This window comes from Perna viridis, chromosome 6 (genome assembly GCF_037379345.1).
Source record: "Perna viridis isolate PV_CMFRI_1.1 ecotype Kerala chromosome 6, ASM3737934v1, whole genome shotgun sequence".
NCBI classification, from domain to species: Eukaryota; Metazoa; Mollusca; class Bivalvia; order Mytilida; family Mytilidae; genus Perna; species Perna viridis.
This window is the reverse complement of record NC_142450.1, coordinates 36,175,887-36,202,662: the sequence shown is the minus strand read 5'-3', so window position 1 is coordinate 36,202,662 and position 26,776 is coordinate 36,175,887. Positions and strand designations below refer to the sequence as shown.

The window sequence follows — 26,776 nt, the reverse complement described above, 5'->3', positions numbered from 1 at the left end:
TGCAATAGCAAGGGGTAATATATCGGCATAAATGATCAGCCCATGGTAAAACAATGGTGTGTGATTTATTTCTTAATTACTATGTAGGATTTTAATTATACTGTTGTAAAATGTAATTACATAATGAAATAGTCATATGTGAAATTTTGGGTGAAACATTTTCTGAAAAAAAAAAACTTTTACAGTTCATTTTTACTACAAGTATATGCACAATGACAATTAAAAAAATAAAGCCAAAAAATCTACATCGCAGTGATAAATATTACAATTGATTATGCTTGCAAATGAACAACACAAGTGTAGGTGACACAGATTTTCGAACAGTCTTTCTGAAGTTTGCTCTGATTCTGCAGAGATGGACTTCACTATTTTGACTATTCTTATGACTATTGCCTAGAGTTAATCAGTTTGACTATTGCCAAGAGTTAATCAGTTCAACTATTGCCTAGAGTTAATCAGTTTGGTCATTTTGTTATTAGCCTTCATTGTCTGCACATGTTTTCAGCCATGCTTCAGGCTGGTGAGTCTTCAATATGCATAATTCAGAATGGTGAGTTTTAACATACATCATTCTGACTGGTGAGTTTTGACCTGCATGTTTCAGCCATAGTGAATTTAGCCTGATTTTTACAGAGAATTTCATTTCACTTTTTTTTTACATATTTAGTAGTATAAAATGTACAAATTCAACTTGACATTTCAAATAGCAAATGTCAACATCTTCCATCTAATGTATCTATTTGTAAGGCAATCTAACTCCAAATCATTATGTAAAGGGAAATTGATTTCATTAGCAAACAGTATCTGCAATCATAAATCCAATTTGTCTCCTCAATAAGCAAAATAAATGGCCCCCTAGAATGCCAATGCCTATCTGTAATACTGGTCCTTTGTCAAATTATTGACTTTGTCAGGCTAGCTAGAGTAAATTATTTAAACTTAAACATGTGTAAATACTTCATGCACTCAAATTCCAAATGGTATGTACATGGATAAATGAGATCTGAATAAAAAAGTTTTTGGTAAATTCTTATCAATATTTTGGGTCACACAGACTGAGTTGCAAAGATATCAGTATGTATCTAAATTTCAAATACATGCAACATAAAAAAATACTGAAATTTAAAAGTGAAAATCATAAATGCATACATGTATTCCAATTCAAAGATGTAAATTTATTCAAATATAAAATAACACCAACATATGAATGCTTGATAAGGTATAGTGAAAAATATTGTTTTTTTTTAAACTAATATGGTGGTCAAATACCCCTTTCCAAAGTAAAAAGGGTCATGACTCCTGAGTTACAGTAGTATATATCAGGAACAAAATTGACCTGTATTTTATGGTCAACAATACCATGTAAGTTTTACATGGCTGAGCAGTTCTTAAAATTCAGAGACCTTAAGTGTGACAGATATATGGATGGATATTCATGACAATCACTCTGCATTCCCAACTCTGACTGATATATACCATAAAAATAAAATAGATGACAGATAGATAAAATAAAAAACATATTCAGTAAGACATATAAATTATTTTCTTTCTTTATTCAACAAATCAATGCCATTAAATGGAAAATGTTGTTAAGCAATCATATCCTATCTCAAAGGGATTGTACATTTATTGAAGATAAAACTGTTTGATTTGTTCAGATTATGTAAATGTGGATACAAGCAGACATCAATAAGTTATTTCTTAGTATTCACGGTATTTGGTTACAAGTATTTGCTTTTTGAAGTATTAAATACAATGAATTTCATGATCTGGTAAAAAAAAGACAGATATCTCCAGCAACACTGAGAATCTGACTGTAACCCAGTCATAGAACAGTAAATCAGTTTATCATGTACAAAATTTATATAAAAGAAGTCATACTGACTCAACTTTTTTAGACAATGCAGAATTTTTTCCATAAATGATCTGATTTATCAACACTCCATAAAAGACAACTGCTAGTGACTTTTGACTTGAATATTACTCAATGAGAATCCTTGATACATTTGTCCAATCAAGGTAACTGTCACCTGTCTATCCTAAACTATGAACTGCCACTTGCCTTTATTGAACAGATGCTGGCCTGTATCAGAACAGAGTCCCTCACACTGATATAGATATATTGGAATGATATAGCATCTGATACAGATTTTGCCATATAATATTTGAACAGGTTACATGAAATAACCTGGTCTGTGGCAGTTATAAACAGTAAACTGGCTCAAACCAGGTTATCGAGTATAACCTGTTCAAAAATTAGAAACATGCCTAATAATTTAATTTTTCATGAAAGACAGTCCAAATATTAATAAGCGTTTTCATAATCAAAACAATATTTTGTTAGGAATTATTTAAATCACAGAGTGCAGACCAATGAACGTTAAAGACTTTATAATTCCAAGCCAGTTTATTTTGGTTTTTCTTAAAGAGAACCAATCAGAAAGCTTGTTACATAACAAATCATATTATTTTCTATATATGTTCCTAAGTCCTTTTATATAAAACTCTATGCATACTGAACCAAAGTAAACTTAGATATTTACGTAACAAAGTAACGAAGTCCTTTTCTGTCAAACCCTCCTTATTGAATGCTTTTGCAGCTGAAAATGATTATTTTGAAACCATGTTGATTGTTTCTAACAATGTTCTTTCTTTAAAATATGTTTTAAAATAAAAAATCATGAAATTTGAGTAGCAACCAAAACAAGAAATATCTGATTTTCCAGACTTTTGATTTTGTTTTATAAGCCATTTCATATATCCTATGTCAATTTTATCATGCTTCGAAATTATCCAATTTATGTAGCTACCTTTCTTTACATGATGTTTAAGTGTGAATATAAGGTTCTTTCCTTGATCAAGGTAAATAAATTGACTGATCAAGTGCAAAATATCAATCTTTTGTCTTACGAAATTCTACTGCAATCTATGTCTAAAAAAATTTTTTTTACACATTTTGACCTTCAAAATTGCACTGCGCACAATACATAAATGTGCATTATACACACCAAAATACAGTAATCTAGACTAAACTGCTTCACTTTAAAAGGTGCAAAGAACTGGCAGATGGAAGACAATGACTTTAAAACAAAGTCCAAAGGGGAAATGTAACACAGAATACAAAATTGATGTAGTACAGGAAGATGTAATATTTCAGCAATATTTCAGCTATATTCAGACGATGAACATGAAATTAATGATAAAATGAACATGAAATGATGATGAAATGAAAAAGGGGTGGGACACAGGGACAATGGGGTCGACAAATTTTGATTGCCACTAGAAATATGGAGAGGTGGGTAGAGTTGGGCAATTTAGCCTCCTGTGGCAGAACCCTATGGTTCCTACTCCGGGAGAATACCACAGTAGGGTTCTTTAACGTGCGAGGAACGTGGCATCTTTCCCAACACGGTGCACCACTATGGTTTGTGGTCAGGTTTTCCATATTATAGCCTGATAACCCCAGCATGTAACACGCCAGGGATACCCCATTCCACCACCTGGGGCACATATCCCAGTTGCTCTGTGGGCAGAGCGCCCTAGCCCCCGGCTAGGGTTCTGAGCACTATTTAGTCGCCTTTTACGACAAGCTTAGCGCTGCTGCAGGCCTATTCTTTTGACACCCAGACCTGCACAGGAAGAAGAACTTAAGTTCTTAAGATATATAAAATACAATCAATCTTGTACAAGTCAACAGATTTAACTTGTACAGTTAAATCTGGCTTTAATATCAATTCGATTAAATGTTATCAGTAACTTGAACACATCACTAAAATCTAAATAAGATGCAACCTCTCCTCAAAGGGCAGAGTTTGTAAGTCTGAAGGAAGGAATAAGTGTGAAGGATTGACTGTACTTTGTATATCTTAAGAATTGAAGCTCTTCTTCCTGTCTTGGCTATTCTTAACTTCCTGTCATCAAATACAGTACATGTACATGTAGTAATCTATGTAAAACATGTTAACGGACTTAAGATGATAACTGTAGGTTTTCTCACTGTTACATCAAATTTCAATTTACACTTGCTTTAGAAGATATACCTAATACCTGAAGATTTCTTTCCCTTGAAAATGGATGAATAGAGGAAAGTGGTTAGGGATTACAAAGGTTTCTATATGTCTGAAATACTTTCCCAGTAAGTTTAACAAAAAACAACCAATTAAGGCATTCATCTATTTAAAACAATTGTTGGGTGAGTGAGTGGAGTTAAAATGAGTAAAAACTGTGAGTTCTAAAGAAACATGTATGACTAGAGTTAAAATTACTGTTGTCATGAAGAAATTTTACAAATGGAATAAGAACCATATATACTGGTAGCTATATGTCCTTTTCAGGAGCTTCAACTCAGAGATTTATCATTTAATAATGTAAATGTATTAATTTTCACTGTTGCTAATTTTCGAGGATTCTGTCAAGTGAATTTATTTGCGGTTATTAATTTTCGTGATTTAAAAAAACAATAAGCATTATACTATGTTTGAAATCAATTTCACAGGTATTATTTTTCGTGATTTTCTATCCACCGTGAAAATAGCAAAAAATAGTACACCATTTGGTTGCTTAGATCATAATTGTTTGAAAATTTCTAACAGAATCAAATACGGTGATTACTGAATAAAATTTGACATAATACTTGGACTGAAACAAAATACTATTCAGTCTGATGAAAGTATGTTCACAAAATTAGTCCATACAGTTTTTTCTATTGAAATTAAACATTAACAAACAGTAAAACTACGACCCTAAGTTAGCAATCATATATCACAGAAACCTAAGATTGATATGGTAATTTGCATTGTACAATGATGACCATTGAAAGTTTTGATCACCTATACAGAACTTGGTTCAGTATAATGGAAATGGCTTTATCCAGCTTCAAATAATCGAATGACTTATGGCACTGAAGGTAAAATTGTTGTTAATGAAGTTTTTATTCAATGTTCGAATGATTGTAGTTTAATGTCCCTTGCCAGATATCATGCATTTTAGAATGAGAATGTCTGACCAATTAAACAGACCAGGCAATTTTCACTGGGTTTTAATTTTGGTGTATTTTATAAGTCTGTCTAAAAACATCAAAATAAATTTCGATAAATATTTACTCTAGACTTAAGTACTTCGAGTACATCAGCCAAAATAAGAAATGCCAATTTTTTTTGCCTTAAAATCACTTAATTTAAAACCCGCCAAATTAATCCACTATAGGGTACTAGTCAAACACACCAAGCAGGATCTTTATTGCGCTTGCTTTCATAGAAGTAACAACCCACTTTGACACATACCCTGACTCTGAGCCAACCAGTTGTCACTTTCTCTCCTATATGCCCTGTGATTGCCAGAGAAGCAGCAAGTTTCACAGTTTTTGGTGTGCCTCTGCCAGATATTACTTGTAAATATATGGTCAGTGTATTTAAGCTGCTCAAACAGAACAGTTAATGCACTTGAGGCAAACACACTACCTGGAGATAATAATTTTCATAATTACATTTCATAGTGTTTTCATGAGGACTTGTGACATATTTAAGTTGAAGTGGCTGAACTTATCTAAACTAAAAGTCTTTAGAATTCCATTCTATAAAATCTTAAAATCATAATACTGTGAAAACCAAACACATGGCTACTGAGTAAAAAATCTTCCCTCTACTAAAAAGGGGCAGGTCCTATTCTTCAATTTTAACTGTACATTTATTTGAAAAAACCAGTTTGATGTTAAATCCTCCATAAATATAGCCTTGTTATAAAGTAAGAAAACAGTCCTATCAAAAATGGATCAAAATCTGGATTACTGAGTAACAGGTGTCGCATATTAATTAAAAATCAATACAAACTGTTTCTGACAAGTTGATGTTAATATAATACAATAATGGACTTTTTCCTGTTTTCTGATAAAAATGTTTTTTTATGCCCATAATTCAATGATTAAAAAAAGCTTTCACCAACAAAATAAATACACTGTCAACAAACTGACTTAATAAACTCCAAATGGCAATGCTATATCGCATGGTTCCATACATATTCATTCTAGTACCATTGAAAGTATTTTCCTCTGCAAACACATAACCTTATCATTCGGTGACTATTGGTGTAATCATTTGATGTAAAAAGAGGAAGACCTTAGTGTGATTACAATCAAAATTACATAATTTTTAAAACAAATCTATTTAATTTCAAAATCTACTTTAAGTAGAATTAGAAAAAAAATCTTTATGGAATAAAGAGCAGTAGATAAAATAAAATATATACAGACAAACAGACAAATTGAAATCAATACACTCCTTATATATATCTTTGCCTAGCAAAATTCAACAGAAATTGACTTCAGCAACAGCTGTCTTCTAAATCAATGTAGACTGCTTCTACAAAGTCAAGGCTAAGCACAGAATAACAGAGTAACAATTATTAGTTTTGTGTCCCAAAGGAGATTTATTTCCAGACTTTTTCATACAATTCTTGTTAATTGTATTTTCTTTACATGAATTATTCATATACAGGAAGAGTACTACATGAAACCTTTAAACATGAGTACTATTGCCACAATAACAAGCAGGCAATGTACTATTAACTATTGCTGTAATAACAAACAGGCAATGTACTATTAACTATTGATGTAAAAAGGCATGTGCTGTTACTGAGAAAAGAAACAAGTAATATACTATTGCTGTGGTGTCAAATGGGCAGTGTACTGTTGCTGTGGTGTCAAATTGGCTGTGTACTGTTGCTGTGGTGTCAAAAGGTCAATTTACTGTTGTGATAACAAACGGGCAATGTACTGTCGCTGTGATGACAAATGGGCAATGTACTATAACTGTGATGACAAATGGACAGTGTACTGTTGCTGTGATGACAAATAGGCAATGTGCCATTGCTGTGATGACAAAAGGTCAATGAACTATAGCTGTGATGACAAATGAGCAGTGTACTGTTGCTGTGATGACAAACAGGCAATGAACTATTAATTGCTTTGATGACAAATGGGCAATTTGTTTGTTTGTTTGTTGGGGTTTAACGTCCGAGCAGCAATATTTCAGCTATATTCAGACGATGAACATGAAATTGATGATAAAATGGACATGAAATAATGATGCAATGGGGTCGACAAATTTTGATTGCCACTGGAAATAGGGAGAGATGGGTAGGGTTGGGCAATTTAGCCTCCTGTGGCAGAGCCCAGTGGTTCCTACTACGGGAGAATACCACAGTAGGGTTCTTTAACGTGCGAGGAACGTGGCATCTTTCCAGACACGGTGCACCACTATGGTTTGCGGTCAGGTTTTCCGTATTATAGCCTGACAACCCCAGTATGTAACACGCCAGGGGTACCCCATTCCACCACCTGGGGCACACATCCCACTTGCTCTGTGGGCAGAGCACCCTAGCCCCTGGCTAGGATTCTGAGCACTATTTAGTCGCCTTTTACGACAAGCTTAGCGCTGCTGCAGGCCTATTCTTTTGACACCTGGACCTGCACGGGGCGACAAATGGGCAAAGCACTGTTGCTGTTATGCTTTAATGACAAATGGGCAATGAACTATTGTTTTGATGACAAATGGGCAATATGCTATTGCTACAAAAACTAACAGTTAATGCACTATTACTGTGATAACAATTAAGAAATGTACATTTATATAATTTTGCTGTGGTGAGAAACAGGCCACATAAAATTGCTGTGATAAAAAATAAGTTATGTACTATTGCTTTGATAACAAACAGGTATGAACTATTTATTGCTGCAATAAACAAATGGTAAATGCACTACTGCCGCAATAGATCAATGTACTCATGTACTGAATCAATTTATCTTGTTTGAATAATTGTGCACCAAAATAAATGTCAACTTGCATATTTACGGATATGATCAAAGGAAAGAACCAGGACCAACTGCAAACATATTTACACACAAGATTTTTGTTGTAAATTGGAACATCTAACTCTTTGATAGATTTAAATTCATCATTCTGATAACGAATGACATTTTGTCTTTAAAATATTAAACAAAAATTCATGTGACACCCTAGAATGCAGCAATTTGCCTAATAATCAGGTTGTTGTAGGTTGACATAGAAAACTAGATGAGTGAACTCGTAACTCTCAACCATCCTGCATAAATGAACTACAAAATTCTAGTTGGCCTTTTCTAGTTTATAAATTTTGGGTCGAAATTCAATTCAGCGAACTTCAGGTTGAAAATGTTAGTCAAATCATTCTTACTTGAGCCACAACTGTTGAAATGAATCATGACCTTCAATACATGTATTTCTCATCTATGTTCAAATATTTCTCAGTTGATAAGCTATAATAAATAGCTCAAGTGCTACAAATTGTCACACAGACACCTATGTGTCCAGTAAAAATGTTTAACTTCTGGACACCTAGTTCCATATGTCTTAGAATATAATTTCAGCAATAAGATCAGACAAAGGAAACACTAACAATGTACTTTAAAGTCCCTTGGACACTACAATTCTATTATCACATATAATCCTGGATAAACTTAGTTTTAAAAGAACATAGAGATCCTTATCACATGGCATTATTGGTTTTGGTCTTTTTTCCTTCAGAGGAATATGGGATAAGAATGTCTTCTTTGGCCATGAATAATATAACACATTGTACCCTTTAGCCACACCAGTCTAATGCAAAGACAGGCTTTGTTTTTTATAAATGCTGCTGTTGTGAAATGCAGGGAACAATGACAGGTGGTTGGGACACCCCTTTTTCTCATAAGTTTGTGTAGAATTTAACCAAAAATGAGCAAATAATAGCCTTGAATCTCTTTCTTTATCGTAAGGACTGCACCTTTTTTTATAAAATATTTGGATCCTTCCCTGCATGAAATGTGAAGACAGATCTTTCAATTGGAACCCATCTCATAGAGTTTTTCCTTCCAAACTAAAAATCAAATGGCTTATTGTGTAGACAACTTGAATATCAGATGTATACGACTGGTTAATTCAGGTAAATGCATAGAAACATTAAAAGGTTAGAGGTCAACTAGACTTAACGTTTGGTTGTTAATTCACACCAAATTAATCAGCATATTTAGATCAGAGTAAAATTTGTTTATTAGGGAAATTAACATGGAATTAAACTTGCTATATTAGAAATAACTTAAAAGGTGACCTAAGTGTTTGCATTTGAACCTTAACAGATTATGCCAATGGCACTATTTTTCTGCAGCATTGTAAGAGATAATTGCAAGTGATCAATTCTGATCTTCGATATAAATTGATTATTAAAAGAGGCTCCCAGATGCTGGAATTGCTCACATATTTAAATTTTTGCCTTTCAAGGGCAAAAACTCTTACAATGAGATGTCCAAGAATTTTGGTTCACAAATTCTTTGGTAGGACTTATCATAAGAATCATTTCACGTATTGAAAATTTCTTTCTATCTATTATAGTTTTCAAGATATTGGCTGACAACTGCTAAAAAAACATAATTTTTTATCTTTTAAGGGCAATGACTCTAACAAGGAGTTGTCCAAAAACTTTGATCACATGTACACTATTGTAGGCTTTATAATAAGGATCATTTTGGCAATTGAAAGTTTCTTTCTATATATCACAGTTTTCGAGATATTGGCTGGAAAATTTAAAAAAAAACTTTTTTTTTACCTTTTAAGGGCAATAACTCTAATACGGAGTTGTGCAAAAACTTTGATCCTATGCAGACTATTGTACACTTTATAATAAGGATCATTTTGGCAATTTAAAGAATTTGGCTGAAACTAATGGTTTTGGAGATGTAGGATAAAAACTTTTGACTTACCACTAAGTTCTATTTTTAGTAACAGCAGCAATGTTTTTTCCACCTGATCAAAATCCCCACATCAGCTCTAAGCAGAATACCACAAGGAACATTCATACCAAATATGGTTCAAATTGGTCAAGTAGTGTCAGAGAAGAAATTTTTTGAAAGGCAAAACATAAAAGAGAGCAAAAAAATCATTGAAAAAGGGCAATAACTCCAACATGGATTAACAGATTGAAACAAAAACTTGACTACACATAGATGTCATCATACTAAACATCCATGTCAGAATTGGCTTAACATTAGGGTCTTGGAGAAAAACTTCAGTCTGATCCCATATTCTATTATTAGTAATTTCAGCCATGTTTTGCAATGGATCAAAATTCCCCACATCAGTTCTATGCAGGATACCCCAAGGTACATTCATACCAAGTTTGGTTTTAATTGGTCAAGTAGTGTCAGTCGAGGAGAGTTTTGAATAAATGTTAAAGACAATGACCATGGACGCCAAGTGATGGCAAAAACACACATGGCCTTCGGCTAGGTGAGCTAAAAAGTCAATGTAATACTGCTATGATAACAAACAGGTAATGTACTACCAGTATTACATACCAATGTGGTAACAAAAATGTGTTCTATTGTTATGAAAATAAATGGGAAATGTATTACTGCTGTGATAACAATTAGGCAAATTTCTTAATCTGGGATAAGAAATGGAAATGTACTATTGCTGTGATAAGATAGGCAATTGCTGAAAAAGAACAAATGAGCTAAGCACTATCATGGTGATAAGAAATGGGTTATTGCTGTGGTAACAAATTGCTTAGATAGCAACTTGAACAATGTTTTAAAGGTTCGAAAACAAACATATGTAACAAAGCACTATTGCTTTTAATACTTTCAAGTAAGGTTTACTATAGAAAACAAGCCTATCCCAGATGTAAAAACAGAATGAATCCTATATATTCACAAAAAGATTTGTTTCAGGGTAGTTAAATGCTAAAAACAGGAATTTCATATTTCAGAACTCTGAGACAGGTATTTAACCTAACACTGGGAGGAAATAAAAATCTTCAAAACTCTGGATCTAGCCAGCAGTCCACAGTTTTGTAGAACTGCCTAATTTTGGTCTTGTAATCTGATGCTTTGTAACATTTATCACTTTAAAAAATTGTCAAGCATCTGTAAATCTATACATCTAGAAATAGCTCAAGCCAAGGCCTTCAGGATGCAGTAAAAATTTTCTGGAAAAAAATTACCCACAGCATATAGGGTTACCATAGAAACCATGCAAAAATATGCGAAAATTTGCAAAAAAGTTCATAAAATCAGGTTTAAAAATATCAAATTTCCCGCAAAATATCTGAAATGTTTATTTCAATCCCTGAAACTGTTCAAACTTTTCCCTTCAAAAACCCCTTCCTCATATGGGCATCGCCGGTTAGATTTTGAGCTATTTCACTTTGTAATCCACTTATTAAATTTAGCATGGTAAAAAATTGACTTACTTTCACTTTCACAATGAAGTCAAATTGTCATTGAAAAAAAGCCCCTTCAACATTGAAAATATATAAAACATTGCAAAATACTTTTAAAAGTCCCCTTTTTTCAGAAAATGTTTTATCAACAATAGATTCTTCATTTTTAATCACTATAGCAACCACCGGTTTCCATTTATGTCATTTTTCATCCCTAGCCAAAAGTGCGAAACTAAACTAAACTGTGGAGTGCTGGCTTAAACAGAATGCAATATTAAATATTGTAATTTTCTAGTTATTTCTTGAAAGCTTACCTTCTTACGAGTAAAATGATACCAAATCTATCATAATTGGACAATTGATAACAATTTTAGAGGCATTCTCATACTAGGCTATCTCCTCGTCATTAGTGGAGAACTTTCCTTATACCTAAGTGCAGATATGCATTTCACTGTTTTGCTATAATCATCTTTTAAATGAAAATTTCCACTTAAAACATACAAAATCACAACCCATATGTACTTATAAACCCTAAATTTGGGGTTTTGTAAGCTTTTAACACAGGTTTTATGCCAAAATAGTGCATTTGAAGCTCATCACATGAAAAATCACAGAAATCTGAATGAACTGAAAACCAAATACTAAAAAGTCCACTCCAGGTCTAAGGTTATTAAACCTTTGCTTATTGTGCACTTAAATGTTGCCCGGTTAACTGTTTTACCTGTAACCTGCGCAAATATTTAGCTTTTAAAAATATATTTCATTCTTTGTGATGGCAAGAGCCATATTCACACATGAATCAGTTCAATGATTGTTTTGTTAACTTTGCAAAAAATCTGCATACTTGGTTGCTAGGGACTTATTAGCTAACAACAACATAGGTCCATACCATAAGTTACATTGTTTTAACCCTTGTATCAAAGCATAGCATAAAAACACTAGTTTCTAAGATGCAAAGCAATGTTTTAAATGTGTAGGGGTATAGGCAGCTCCCTTTAAGCCAGCAGTCCACAGTTTTGTAGAACTGCCTAATTTTGGTCTTGTAATCTGATGCTTTGTAACATTTATCACTTTAAAAAATTGTCAAGCATCTGTAAATCTATACATCTAGAAATAGCTCAAGCCAAGGCCTTCAGGATGCAGTAAAAATTTTCTGGAAAAAAATTACCCACAGCATATAGGGTTACCATAGAAACCATGCAAAAATATGCAAAAATTTGCAGAAAAGTTCATAAAATCAGGTTTAAGAATATCAGATTTCCTGCAAAATATCTTAAATTTTTATTTCATGCCCTGAAACTCTCCAAACTTTTTCTTTCGAAAATCTCTTCCTCATAATGGCATCGCCAGTTAGAATTTGAGCTATTTCACTTTGTAATCCATTTATTAAATTTAGCATGGTAAAAAATTGACTTGTTTTCACTTTCACAATGAAGTCAAATTGTCATTGAAAAAAAGCCCCTTCAACATTGAAAATATATAAAACATTGCAAAATACTTTGAAAAGACCCCTTTTTCAGAAAATGTTTTATCAACAGTAGATTCTTCATTTTTAATCACTATAGCAACCACCGGTTTCCATTAATGTCATTTTTCATCCCTAGCCAAAAGTATGAAACTAAACTAAACTGTGGATTGCTGGCCTAGCCTGGCACAAAGGTCTTGTATCCATCTTTTTAATATGCACACAAAATATAGCAAAACACAGAAAACTAAAAGCCCTTAAGAGCCTGAGTTGCTCACCTGTAGAATTTGAAATCATGTGGTCATCGCATTTAATCATTTAAATAAAAGGTTAAAAGAGTTCACTACACTTCCATTATCCCTACCATCCCCTGAACAACCTGAGCCATATAAAGGCTGAGACATAGGACAAAATGTGTTTCCAAACAGTTTTAAGGGTATCTTTAGAGTGGTCTCAACCACCTGCTGACCCATCTGAGCCACACAAAAAATTAATTATTTGTAGAGGGCATTGAGGTCATTAAACCTATCAAGTTTCAGAACATTGGCACCTGCAGTATCAGAGGAGTTGATATTTGAAAATTGGCCAATCAGAAGCTTGAATAGCCTCTGATGGCCATTTTGTTTGATCAAGCAGAACCAAAATTTTATCACATATTATAGTTGTCCCTTTCATTATTATTTCTGTCAAGTTTGATTACCATTCCCGGCATTGACTAAGTAAAAGCTGAGATATAGGACAAAAGAGCTTCCCAATAATGTTTAAATGGCAACTTTGAATGGCCACAGCAACCTGCTGAGCTGCATGAGTCACACATATGAATTGGGGACACTGAAGTCATCAAACATATCAAGTTTCTAAAAATTGGCACTTTTGGTTTCAGAGGACTTGATATTGAAAATTGGCCAATCAGAAGCTTAGATAGCCTCTGGTGGCCAATGGAACCAAAAGTGAATCTTTTGTAGAAGCTCTTGCATACATCATTTCTGACAAGTTTGGTTAAATTGGTCTGTAGATTTTCATGTAGTTGAGCAAAATGTGAAAAGTTAATGGAAGACAAATGACAGATGACGGACGCAAAGTGATGGCGTAAGCTTACTGGTACCTTTAGTCCAGGTGAGCTAAAGGCACAGTTAAAAGAATACAATGTTTGCTTAAGTTAATTATCACATTCAAAACTTACCTTGATATGGGAAAACCACAAGGTGTTCTCATGGATAGTATACATGTATGTCCTGTGCATCCATCCACATACAAACATTACACAAGTCCCAACCAATAAATTCAAATATGGCACCCAATCTATTCCTTCATTCTTCTCCTTCACCGTTCCATTTGATGAGTATGATGGTTTGGTTTTGGCATTTTGTCTTCTTCTTCTGATCTCAGACATAGCTCTGTCTACAAAACATTAATTTTTAAATCTCTGATTGTGTTTCAAAAGCCCTACACATTATACATGTACATTCAGGAATCCATGTCCAAAGAAGTTAAGCAACTTTAATTGCTATCAAGAAGAACAAGATCTTTCTAATATCTCCTGAGGAACTGATTTTTTTCATCATTCTTTTCACAACAGTAAGAACATGCATGCTACAAATTACAATATTTCTGAACTATCAGTATATACCCTCATCAAACATGTCAAAGAGTACAATTATAAGGCAGTATTTTTATAAGCTTTTCATTCATGTACCAAAAACAAGAACCTTTCCTGCTGTACAGACAGCCTATTGGCCTAATCCCCTCAGAAAACTTTGGTAAATCTTACTTCTACCTCCAGGTTTACAGAAAAGTGACACTGGGACAGAAAGACAGCAAAATCATTGGATGTATCATTAAGTTAAAAACTATAGAATGTTTGATTACTTGATATTTATCATGAATTACAGAGAAAACACATAATCAAAAGCTCCAGAAGTCTTCACTGTCGATTCTTATGTAGAAGTGTATACAAAAATATATTGGTAATCCATGAAAATCTCGGATTCAGCAGATAGCTACTATCAGTATGGCAAGGTTTAAAAGAGGTTCAAAAACCCTATATCTGTCAACAGATAATAGGGATAAAAGTTATGCAACAATACTGTATGTAAACAAGGCTGATTTATCATCAATATTTCGATATGATGCACCAAAAGTCTATATATCAAGTTTCATGACACAGCAACATGTGCTACATCTTTCTATATGTAGTTGTATGTTACAAAAATTCAATAGATTTGATTTTAACCTCAATGATGTAAACAAAAGTCCTTGTATTTTGTCTGACAGCATTTCAAGTAGCTTCAGCAACACAAAGTGCTAAGACTTACAATCCATTTTACATTAACGTTCGTTTTCTGTAATTGATCTCCATCACTACTGTGAGAGTCCTGCACACATTTTTTTTAAAAGTATGACTGAAATCAATGTGGCGACTCTGCCCCTTACATGCCTATAACTTTATTTTTGAGGGGATAAAAAAATCAATTGTAGAAAGTTGATAAAACATTAAAAATTATAAGATAAAAGAAAAGATTATTTAAAGTACATGTAATAAACTAGTAAAGAAACATGTAGTAATGTGACATAATCATGTATATTTTTCTACCCAAAAAATTAGAAATACAGTACATACATGTATAAAACTCAATTATTCCTACAGTTCAACATGAATAAAACTGCTTTACAGTCAAAGAAAATCATTGTTCCTTATTTATACAGCACTTAATTCTGATAATTTAAATAGTATACTTCATGTCAAAGCTATTGATGAATTTGCTAAATCAATAAACTGCTTTATTGTAGTGAAATTCATTGTCTACATGTAGGTTTATTGTTGAAAATGACTGATTGATTGATTGTTGGGGTTTAACGTCCGAGCAGCAATATTTCAGCTATATTCAGATGATGAACATGAAAATGATGATAGAAATGAACATCAATTGATGAAATGAAAAAAAAGGGATGGGACACAAGTTCGACAAATTTCGATTGCCACTAGAAAAAGGGAGGGATGGGTAAGGTCGGGCAATTTATCCTCCTGTGGCGGAGCGCAAAGGTTCCTACTCCTATCGAATACCACAGCAAGGTTCTTTAACGTGCGAGGAATCTTTCCTGGTATTCTTTCCCAACACGGTGCACCACTATGGTTTGCAGTCAAGTTTTCCATATTATAGCCTGACAACCCCAGCATGTAACACTCTAAGGGTACCCCATTCCACCACCTGGGACACACATCCCAGTTGCTCTGTGGGCAGAGCACCTAGCCCCCGGCTAGGTTTCTGAGCACTATTTAGTCACCTTTTACGACAAGCTTAGCGCTGCTGCAGGCCTATTCTTATAACACAAGGACCTGCACGGGTGGTTGAAAAATGAAGTAAGAACTTAAACTATTTCTGATGCAAGTCTGAAAATTTTGGTTTGTATAAGATTGGGCCTTTCAAATGTGAACACCAAGACAAAATCAATAAATAAATGGGGCACTGTCTAGCTAATTAGCCTGTATAATGTAAAAAATTAACTGTTAAGACTGAGAAGCTCTTATATACATTGTGTCAATTGGAATATCTAATGAAAATTCTGTGAAAATTTCATTGCATTCAATTCAATGGTGCTACTGATGAAGGATGTGTAATGGATAAGAGATGGGTACCCCTCTGCATAACTGAAGGGGGTAGAAAAGAAGGATTGACATCCTTATCACTATATACCCCCACTTAAAGTGAGGGGTATAACATGCTGCTCTTAAATATTTCATTTTTCATTTTCAGAAATCAGTGTAAAAAGCTATCAAGCTAATCATGCCAAAATTCATTTGGTCAACACATTTACAGAAATTGACCCCTCTAAATGGCAATTTTAATGAATTTAATTTCAAACCTTTGAATAAAAGAGGTTCTGACATTTGACAGGAAGTAGAAAATGTCCTGGACATATAAGGAAACGAATAGACTGGTGACAAGTTTCAAATTTGAAGAAGGCTTGACTGGTCAACTCATGCAAACAGCTATCAGCTAGAGTATTACAATCATATGTACAACTGCATGTTATATCATTGCATACCTTAAAATTTTTAAAATGTTGTTTTCCTTTCTTTCCCAGAATGCACTTGCATTACAAAAACTAACTATTTTTATCAGTAGTCTAATTGCCTGGCTTTAAAAAATTGCACTTACCCAACAAGGATTTTCATAACAAGAAAACTGGTGGTTAAATAATTACAGTAGTTACGTTTTATTTTAATCTTGGGAGGGGGGTCTGGAATTTGATGTGATATAAGAAATATTTTTGCACAAGCACAAGTTTTTATGTATACTCATCAGTATCGGAAATCAATAATTTAATTTGAAAATCTGTCTTGATAAGTAATGGAGAAATATGGCATTATCATTTTAATTTTGTTCAATGAATGAGTAAAAAATTTTTTTTTCAAAATTTGGAACATTCATTTTTTTTCAAAAAGATCCCAGATGACCTTGCTAATAAAAGGAATGTGCCCTTATTTTTCGTTATATCATGGGGAGTGTGGGACCACAAAATAAAAAATTCAACTAACAATTATCTCTGTGGATGAATGTCAACTTAGTCAGCAAGACTAAGAATGTTAAATACTGACATCACAAACATCATGGAAAGAGAACCCATAATGAACAGTTACGTTTAAAGTCAGTCTACTAGGAACCATTGTTATACCAGACTTACTGTCCATGTGACAATATAGGGTTTTGTCACCTCAATAAAGAAATAATCTTCAGTTTTACTTAGGTAGAATTATGGAAGAAAGAACACATGATCCATTAAACGAAGTAAGAATTGTTCAATAGCTGAATTCGAAAAACTATCATTCTTGGGTAAACTACATATCCCCTTAAAAAGAACAACTTATGTTGATATATGCAATTCTAAAATAGAAAGATCCATTATCAGTAGATTAAGAATAAGCACAGTTGCATTAGCTAAAGAAAGGAGATATCAGAATATTGAAAGAATTAGTCATACTTTTGTCTGCTATGTAAAAGAAATGACATTGATGACGAGCATCACTTCTTTTTTATGTGCACTCACTGTACATCACAGAGAAACATTTATTGAGACAAACTAAATATTAAGCGTTCATATTTAATTTTACTGACATACTAATATTAAAACTTCATGAATGAATGCTCGAATCTCTGATCTATTTGAAATTACCGACAACATATCTTTTTTTTCTTTTTCATATATAAAAACCACTGTCACATCATGTTCTAAATGTAGTACATCTATGTTACATACATTATTGTTCTATAGCATGTATCTAATTGTATTATTTGTATTCATACCAAAGCCATTTATTGTAAATGCACAAATAAATATTGTCTAGTGTCTATTTATCAAATTTCAGTGCTATAATGCTGGTTGACATGGCCTATGACATGCTGACTTTTTTGTGTACAACTGGGTGGCTGATATACTTTGATGATTGTGCAAATCTGCTGTTTACTCAAAAGCCTGAATGTACTACTATTTCTAAAGGGAAAATACCTATTTTTTGTTTACTAACAGTATGCGAATAAAATAACTTAGGGTCAGGGCAAAAAAATAGGGTCGGTCAGATAGCTGTAAAAAGACACATATTTATTTATGGCCTTAATTTTCGTTTAAAATAATTTTGACTCACCAGAACCATAGAACTGTATTTATAGAGATAGGAAAAGCTTCAAAATCCTGCTTTGTCACACCAAACAGGATTAACTAAAACAAGATCTGTAATGTAAAAGATAGTTTAAGTTAGATTTAAAGATCACTCAAGTACCACTAATGACAAAGTATATGTAAATGTAATTCAAAAACTCCTTATTCCAATCAGAACTTTATTCAATTCGTACATAGTTTATATTAATTTGATTTGTAGCAAGCTTTCTGATTGGTTGGTTCTCTTTTATCAAACCGAGTATACTGAAATCTTGCCATGCGAGATATTGCGATAAGTCATGAGATGCGAATCCTTTTATATTTAAGTCCTTGATGAGAGCAAGGATTTTTGTACAGTATTTCATAAATAATATCTGATTAAATGACAATGCTTCATTGCATAGAGGAACATTACAATTCCTAATGTATTTAAGTCCATGAGGTGACCACTGGATGTAAAAATCTGATCCAGTTAAGTAGAGAGAGATTTTGTACATTATACAAATCTCAGTTTTAAACAAGTATAAATTTCAAGTCACAAATTAAGAATTTCATGGCTAAAATTTGGAAAATTAGCATATTTCTCTTAGACTTTGGGAATGGGACCAAAATTTGGACCCAAATCAAGAGATGGAAAATTACTGGACTGTACAGTGAGATTTTAAAAACAATTGGTGGTTACCACTACAGTTTCCAATCTCTTTACAACAGGTCTATAGCAGATCATTTACTTGGTGCTAACTTAATTGTATATATAGGCAATGCATCGCATACACGAACAGGTACTATACAACATCAGTTCAAGCCCATATTTTATTTATTCACAATTTTCCCCTGGAGTTTACTGAACAAGTTTTATTGATTTGTTTATCATTTATAGGTGGCAACACTATGTCTACAGTATTGCAGAGGTTTGAAATCGGATTATGCTTCATGCAATAAAATATCCAGAGTCTGTTTCAAGAGCTCTAGCTATAGATACAATAATGTAAACCCTACACTATGCTGGACAGTAAGGGGGTTACGTTATCCTATCTAAGAGCTCATGTTACTCATATTATATTGTACATATTTTAAGCTGAATTTAAATAAAAATTACTTAATTTTTACTTACTTACAGTTACATATCCTGTATTTATAATGTAATTTACATAGCCTGTAAATAATTTAGATATGAGTTCAGTACCAGGCTTCTCTCCTCAAGCTCCTGTGATGCCAGAGCTTGGAATCTTATCAATAGACGGATTTACTGTCAGAAGGAACTTCTCTCTATATTTACAAAACAGAAGCTATCACACTCTACATTGCATCGAAGTGAACTGGTGAAAGTTGAAAACGTGGCAATATTCATTTGTTAATAGGAATTATCATCAATACAATTTTCTCACCTGAAATCTAAAAACTTCTTGTTTACGGTCTCTAACCGCGTTAAATCTTTTCTGGTCGAAAAAGTGAAAGCAGAGTTATCTCGCTTTTAGCGCTGAAAATTTTACTTTCCGGTGCTATAACAAAACAAGACGGAAAAAATTTTGTCCACGTCGATGTGGTATTCGATAAATTATAGCTCTTGATTTATAGGAAGAAAAAAATATCATACTTATATTGTTATTATTTTTGTTTTTGTTTTTTTTGTTTTTGGTAATTTAAAGATGAATCAAAAACGATACAAAAGAAAGGCTTGACCAAGGATTTACATATAGCATCTATATTTAACTCCTTGGCTTGACTATCATGCATAGATTATATTAGGTTTTACAAATAGAATAGCGAATTAAACATCAAAATCCAAACACATGGCTAAAACGAAAACAGGAAACAGAGACAACCTGCACACACAATAAAGATATTGGAATAAAATGCAAAAACACATATAAAACTGAACATAAAGAAATCAAGACAAATAAACTAAAGAACTTGCAATATGAACTTCCACAAAATCAGGTATTCCGGAAGGATAAACAGGTGCTCCGAGGAAATGGAAGTTTACAATACTCACTTGTGTCATAAATTTTTGATTGATTTTTTTATGATTATTATTCATTTATTTATTGATAAATCTATATGTAAGTATCCTTCAAAACAAAGTTTATTCGGATATAATACATCGTCTCTATAACGGAAATTGGAATTGAAAGACTGAGCTAGTTGCTTCTTTGTTTTCTATACAAGCCATTATAAAAGCCTACCTTCTTATGAATATAGAAACGGATCGGTAAAAAAAATGGCACGTAATTTGTTTTCTTAAAGTATTCAAACGGTCTGTCCTCCGAATTCAACAAAATATTGTCGACAAGAAATTCAATTCACACATCGTTATATATAATAATGAAAAAGCGCTAAACGACTACCCCTTCACTACCCTTACAATTTTTAAGACATACATTTTTTTAAATGAGTTCTTAATAAAGAATTTAGAAACAAATAAAACAGTTACAAATTGCAACTTAGACTGCAAACTGTCTTGAAAACATGTCGAAACAAACATGACTGGAGGCTTTGCTTGGTGAATGGCGATTTGAAGTCAGTCACCATTTTACATGAGTACTAAGTTACAGCCCTAGATTTATCCTACGAAGAGGAATGACCCAGCCAGCGAAAGCTATATTTTATATAGCCTAGCTGGGCGAGTGGTCTAGTGCGCTGGACTTTGTGCAGGCGGTGTTGCCATAGATGTCACAGCGGTATGAGTTCGAGATATATATAAAGTCTAAAGGAATCTGCCAAGCAAACTTAATGGGTATCGGATCGTCCAGTCGTGACGATGCAGCACAAACAAACAAAATTATATAAGTCTAAAGGATTGTACAACGATACCGATAAAGATGTTAATATACTATAATAAAATATATAATGAGCAAAATTTTCAGTCAGCAAATGACCGTCTTCAGTGTCTTAAATAAACAGTTTATTACAGATACAGAATTTTATATGTCATATTAGTTATGTATTATACTACATACAAAAGCCACAATATTCTATTGGATAAGCATTATATGTATTTCGGTCTGTTCCTTTTTAGTTCCGCCCCATGATTAATGATTGCTAGTTACGATCACCACGATATATCGTATCTGATGTCTGATCACTATATATCTCCCCTTGACCGAAAATGCCTTTTGTTGTCCGTACGCCCATCCTTTTCATTTTTTTAAGATGACTTTAATTAAAAAGTGTTCATTTTTTTGTTATTTTACTTGATTTATTCAAATGTTAAACTGCTTAATTGTAAATTTCATTCAAATTTGACCTTCACTATATCTGAGGTATCGCAAGAGTAATCAAGGAACCAAGAGTCTAGCGGTAATCAAAAGAATGTAATCCAGGGACCAAGCAAGGCATGGAAAACATAGCCGCAATAAAGCACATAAAATAACCAAAATAATACTACAATTACACCGAAGTTTCTTAAAGACAATGCACATGTGCATAAAAGTGCGATGTATTTAAAATGGTATTCTCAGTATAATATAACACATACAGCCTACAGCTAATATAAAACATCTAGATGTAGTGTAGTCTTGACCGACACTATGACTGCCACATTTTCGCAGTTCTATTGAATGCTTTATAAAGTCACCCTTTTCAGAAGAAAGTTCAACATTTGCATAAAGAAGTGTTTTTAGTTGACTGAATTGATTGCAGGTCAGTGCTAAATAGTGTACCACTGTTACTTATCTTAGAAAAAAAGTTAAACTCTCAGTGCCATATTTTGTTCACATTCAATAAAAAGAAATGAAACTCATCAACTTCATTACAAGCTAATCTCTGTCGACTTACAAGAGATACATTTTACGTTTAAAACATATTTGATTTTCATACATGTACAAGTTAAACAAAATGAATTTTACTAAGGTTTATTGTAAATGTTTTAGGTGAAATTTAGATGGATGTATGTTTAAAGTTTAGGCCATGTACATGACTTGTAAAATCGATTACATACCTCGTATGATGCTCAATAAAAAAACGTCTGAACACTATTTTCATTATATGAAACTAACCATGAAAATAACTGTCAGCTTTGAGTAGTGACATGATCTCTGATCCACTTCATGTACGTGTCAGTGAGAATAAAACAATGATGCACAACACAGTAGGGAAAATTATATAAAAGAGTCTTAAATAGTCGATATCATAAGTCATTAAAATAAATTTTATGACAGACTCATTGCACAGATGGTGTACAAAATAAAGGAGGAAAGATTCCAAATTAAGAACCGTGCAATATGTACAACGCGAGCTTTTTTATTAAACACCACCGGTCCAAAGCATTGAACAAACTTCAAACGTTGATATATGTATATATGACCTGCAGCCGATATCTAAATAGTATTACGACGGTTACTGCTATACTCTTTTTAAAGGTAATTATTCGGCTAAAGTGATTTAACAGAATATAAAAAAACATGTTGCTAAGTATACCGTCTATCAAATTTGATTTTAAGGATATTGCAAGTAAGTATATGATATAGGATATTGTTGTGTGACGAAAGGCACACAGTGGCGGATCCATGCAGACTCTTTGAAAAGAATAGTACCAGCCGGGGTACCTCAGAAAGGGGGTACTAGGACATTATTGGCAATTCTTGTCAATTTTACACATGAAAATGGCAAATTTTCCAATAAAAAGGAGGCTACCCCCCCCCACCCCCCGCTCCCTCCCCTGGATCCGCCATTGGCACTTCATCACTTGGTGAGCTTCTTTTTCTTTAATTTGAATTGACTTTGCTGACTTTTTACTCCATAAAATTAATATTTATGTCTGACACATTATTTTGATATACCTTTTTATGATACTATAGCATTGCGCATTTATTTGTATGTAAACGCTTTGTAAAACTTTAGGTTAGATAAGAAAATAAAACAATCGGATCTCCTCAGCCTCTCTAGTAAAACAAAAGTTATTTTCAAGTGTAGCGAGTAGTTCCGAATGGGAAATAAAGTATAATGAAAACTCGATCACTCGTGTAAGATGGCAGCCACTGACAACATTTTGATACGGAAGAACACAATTAATTTATGCATGAAATATATTTTATGAAGACAAAACATGAAATAATAATAAATGAATAGACAGCATGTTTATGATGCATAATATTTTTTTTATAAATACGAATTACACAAAAAAGCTACAAAAAGGTAGGGCCAGTGAATACACGTTTTGATCCTTAAAATAGCTGTAAAAGAAATATACCCTTCTTTTCCAAAGTTTGCGAGTTTTTATCTTTCACCTCTATACATAAGTACAGTCTTACCGATGATTTTTTACAGTCTTTTTTCTTTTTTTACAAGTCATATTTTTTTTTGCATTTGTATTTGGGATTGCATGTCCATTTTGCTCTCTGTATTATGCTTTTAGAAATAATAACATACTATTGTGCGTACAATTGTGATCATTTGTACACCTAAAAATTGATAAATTGTTGTTTAGCATTGGGAATGTATATATACTAGTTAAACTCTACGGCATGCGGCAACATGTCCTGAAGCACCGTCCCTTGGTAACCAAAGCATTAGTGTCTACATTCATTATGATAGTTACAAGTTAATGCGCAATACTTATTTCACCAGTGTATAAAAAGTTACAATTCACTTCAAATTTGGCACACATTTATGAATTAAATTTTCTTCACCTGGATTTACTGAAGGATTACATAAAAATTGCCAACTATTAAATATAACAATCCAGTCTGTATAGTCATTAAGTCCTGTGTTGCCTGAATCGTGAATATCAGTATATAACTATCCCATTAGGTTCCATGTGCCTGTACTTCATAACAGTGTTGTATTTTGAAATGAATATTGACGACTGCTCCCAGAGCTAGATGTAAAATTGTCAAATTGTCTAATTCTTTACTGCTCTTTTTATGCTGGGACCTCACCGTTGGATTTTTTTTTTAGGGGGGGGGTGAGGGTGGTATCATTCAAACATCCTTCTTTTTTTTCTTCGCTTTTTTTCATGGATAAGATTATCACCCTTATTATCGTTTATTAAATTAAAATGAATCGATTATGTTCTATTGAAACCGTTTAAGCACATCGACCAAAACCCATCTCTGTGTCATACTCCAGTGTAAACTATGTTTCATCTAGTTCTTCTGTCAACCACCATTTTTATAAGTACATGTATATAATTAGTCATTATGGGATATAAATTATTAATTTGACAGCTATTTCAATATCACTGAAGATCAAAGGAATATTGTACAAATTATTATCGAATTTTAATCAATTTTTCTTGATGGGAAAAATAATATTTGAACTAAACTTGAGCCAAGAAGACACTCTCCGGCAGTGGAAGTCGCCTCTAATTCGTGTGAAGTGGTCTTTAATCTATGAAAACTTATTATTTTTGCTGAGAAAAGCAATTGTTTACTTATTTTAGATTCTAGAAAAACAACGTTAAAGTTTTTAGAATTCCTTTACTCTGGGTACTAACGTCATTTAAAGAATTTGAATCATTTTCTCCTCTGTTTGATTGTTAATCCGTGACTATACACATATGAAAGTCAAACAACTTTTTCAGACTATAAAGTGCCGCTGAAACCTCAAGGCTTTGTCTGCCATCACAAAACATGCGAAACATAGCATTTTCTTTCACTAATTGAATTGTTAGACTATTGTTAAATTGTTTGTCAAATAAATATGACCTTTTCTTTTCTAGTAACAATAATCTACTTATGTCAACTGGAGTGTTTATCTCCCCTTTTGATATAAGAGGTTTTATTCAACTGAAGTATCCCGTTTTCAACATAATAAATCGATTCAAAACATTGATAGGTCTTAATACCGCAATATGTTTTAAAATGATTTGATTTGGAATGACAAAGCAGACCTCCCTAGATTGGGGTAAAATACAATAACTCATTCAGAAAAGAAATGTATGTGTTTTAGATTTTGGTTGTTGGCATTATAGTACTTACATGTACTTTATTTTTTTTTTTAATTTGCGTCGGTAAATGGTAAAAATTGGAATCTGGCTTATTTATTAAGCGTGAAATATGTAGTAGTCCGGCACTGCTCGAAGCAATAATCATCTAAGTCAAAGTAAGGCAACTGAAAGGGTATTCAAAACTGCTGTACCGTCTCATAATGTTGTATGTAGAGTTGAGCTGACGTGTACTTTAGGTTGTTAAAGCTAAATACTATTCCCTTAAAGCTAACTTATTTTACATTCTTTTGTTGATTGGGGTGCGATCGACACTTAAAGCGTTCCAGCATACTACAGATGAAAACACTTTTTGGCCAATATTAATTGGTCCTAAGTTTTATTTGTGTCCATATACATGTTAATCAAGAAGGGTGGTCTTGTTACAACAACAGTTATATTAACAATGCACTGTTACTATTGCTGCATTACGTAATAATGACTCGACTACCTATAGCATGCAAGTGTATGATTTGTCAAAAAAGCGTTTAGAATGAAATGCTCTGTTCCTCTTTGAATCAAACAGGCGAACTTTACCTGTCTCAAAAATTGGAGAAGGAAGAAAATAAAAGGTTTTTGTTCCATCTTTTATTTACTCTCATTTTAATTTCTTGTAATTTAAGACTTGATATGATTTAAGTATGTAAAACCACACCTCGTTAAATATTGATAAACCATTTTGTTCGTCTCAAGACGAACTTCAAGAACGAAATTCAATGGAAGTCGTGAAAATTAAAGGACGGTCGTGAAAAATCTTAATTTGAACAAAACTCTATTGATACATTGCGTTTTGTGAAACCAAGTCATAGTCTTTCTCTTCAGAGTCAGTTCACAAGTAGCGAATACTTTGTAAACACGACCCTTGAACTTTAATTACGAATTTGAAAAGAGACCTCACTGAAAAGGTTCAAAAGATCATAGATCTACCTCTGGGTTTGGTGTTTGATGTAAAATAGAGCTGTCGTAAGTCAATATTTGAATTTTAAAAAGTATGTCGTTTTAATTATGAACCGCTTGCATTGTATAACAAACGTTTTGTGTCTTTGAAAAATGTCACCATTTGTAAGGAAATTGATTCAGAGATATTTTGTTTCCTGTGCGTACAGTTTATCAGAATTTGTTTTGCAGACATATTGTAAATATAGACAATCTGTTATAATTTTATGTGAGTGTTCATTTTGTCTGAAATGACTGCAGAATTTAGCGAGTTCAGTTCGAGTTTCCAGTGTTGTCTCAGTTGTTGCACTCTATAGCAATTTCATAGGTATTCTCTATTAAGTGTCCACATTCATTTTTATTGAATAAGATGATGGTGATCAGAAGACAAAAACAATACTAGATTGTGTAGTGCGTACAAGTACCTAAGAAAATAGATAAAGATTGTACAGCTCGGCTTTCAACTTGGAACAAAATCTGACATGTCAACGATCGGAAGTCATTGAGGAGCGAACCTCACAATAAAGTTTTTGGTAAATTAGATGCCATCAAATTCTCTAGAA

The 26,776-nt window shown here is 33.0% G+C and overlaps 1 protein-coding gene across 6 annotated transcripts in view; it reads right to left on the bottom strand.

Annotated features, from left to right (window-relative positions):
- LOC148614757 (protein C-mannosyl-transferase DPY19L3-like) overlaps nt 1–19,832 on the bottom strand; it is a 50,973-nt gene extending 31,141 nt beyond the window's left edge. Inside the window, exons 1-3 of one of the 6 annotated variants that reach the window (XM_088589090.1) lie at nt 19,741–19,832; nt 18,339–18,424; nt 13,878–14,095 (exon numbers count right to left, since the gene is read on the bottom strand). In XM_088589090.1, the coding sequence (XP_088445216.1) occupies nt 13,878–14,087 (210 nt within the window). In that variant the 5' untranslated portion in view covers nt 14,088–14,095; nt 18,339–18,424; nt 19,741–19,832. Of the gene's footprint in view, nt 1–13,877; nt 14,096–14,390; nt 14,503–14,563; nt 14,731–15,314; nt 15,412–18,338; nt 18,425–19,466; nt 19,485–19,740 lie in introns of those variants that run through there. The other 5 variants (XM_088589092.1, XM_088589091.1, XM_088589094.1 and 2 more) reach the window with 5 other exon arrangements.
- Nucleotides 19,833–26,776: the final 6,944 nt, after the last annotated feature.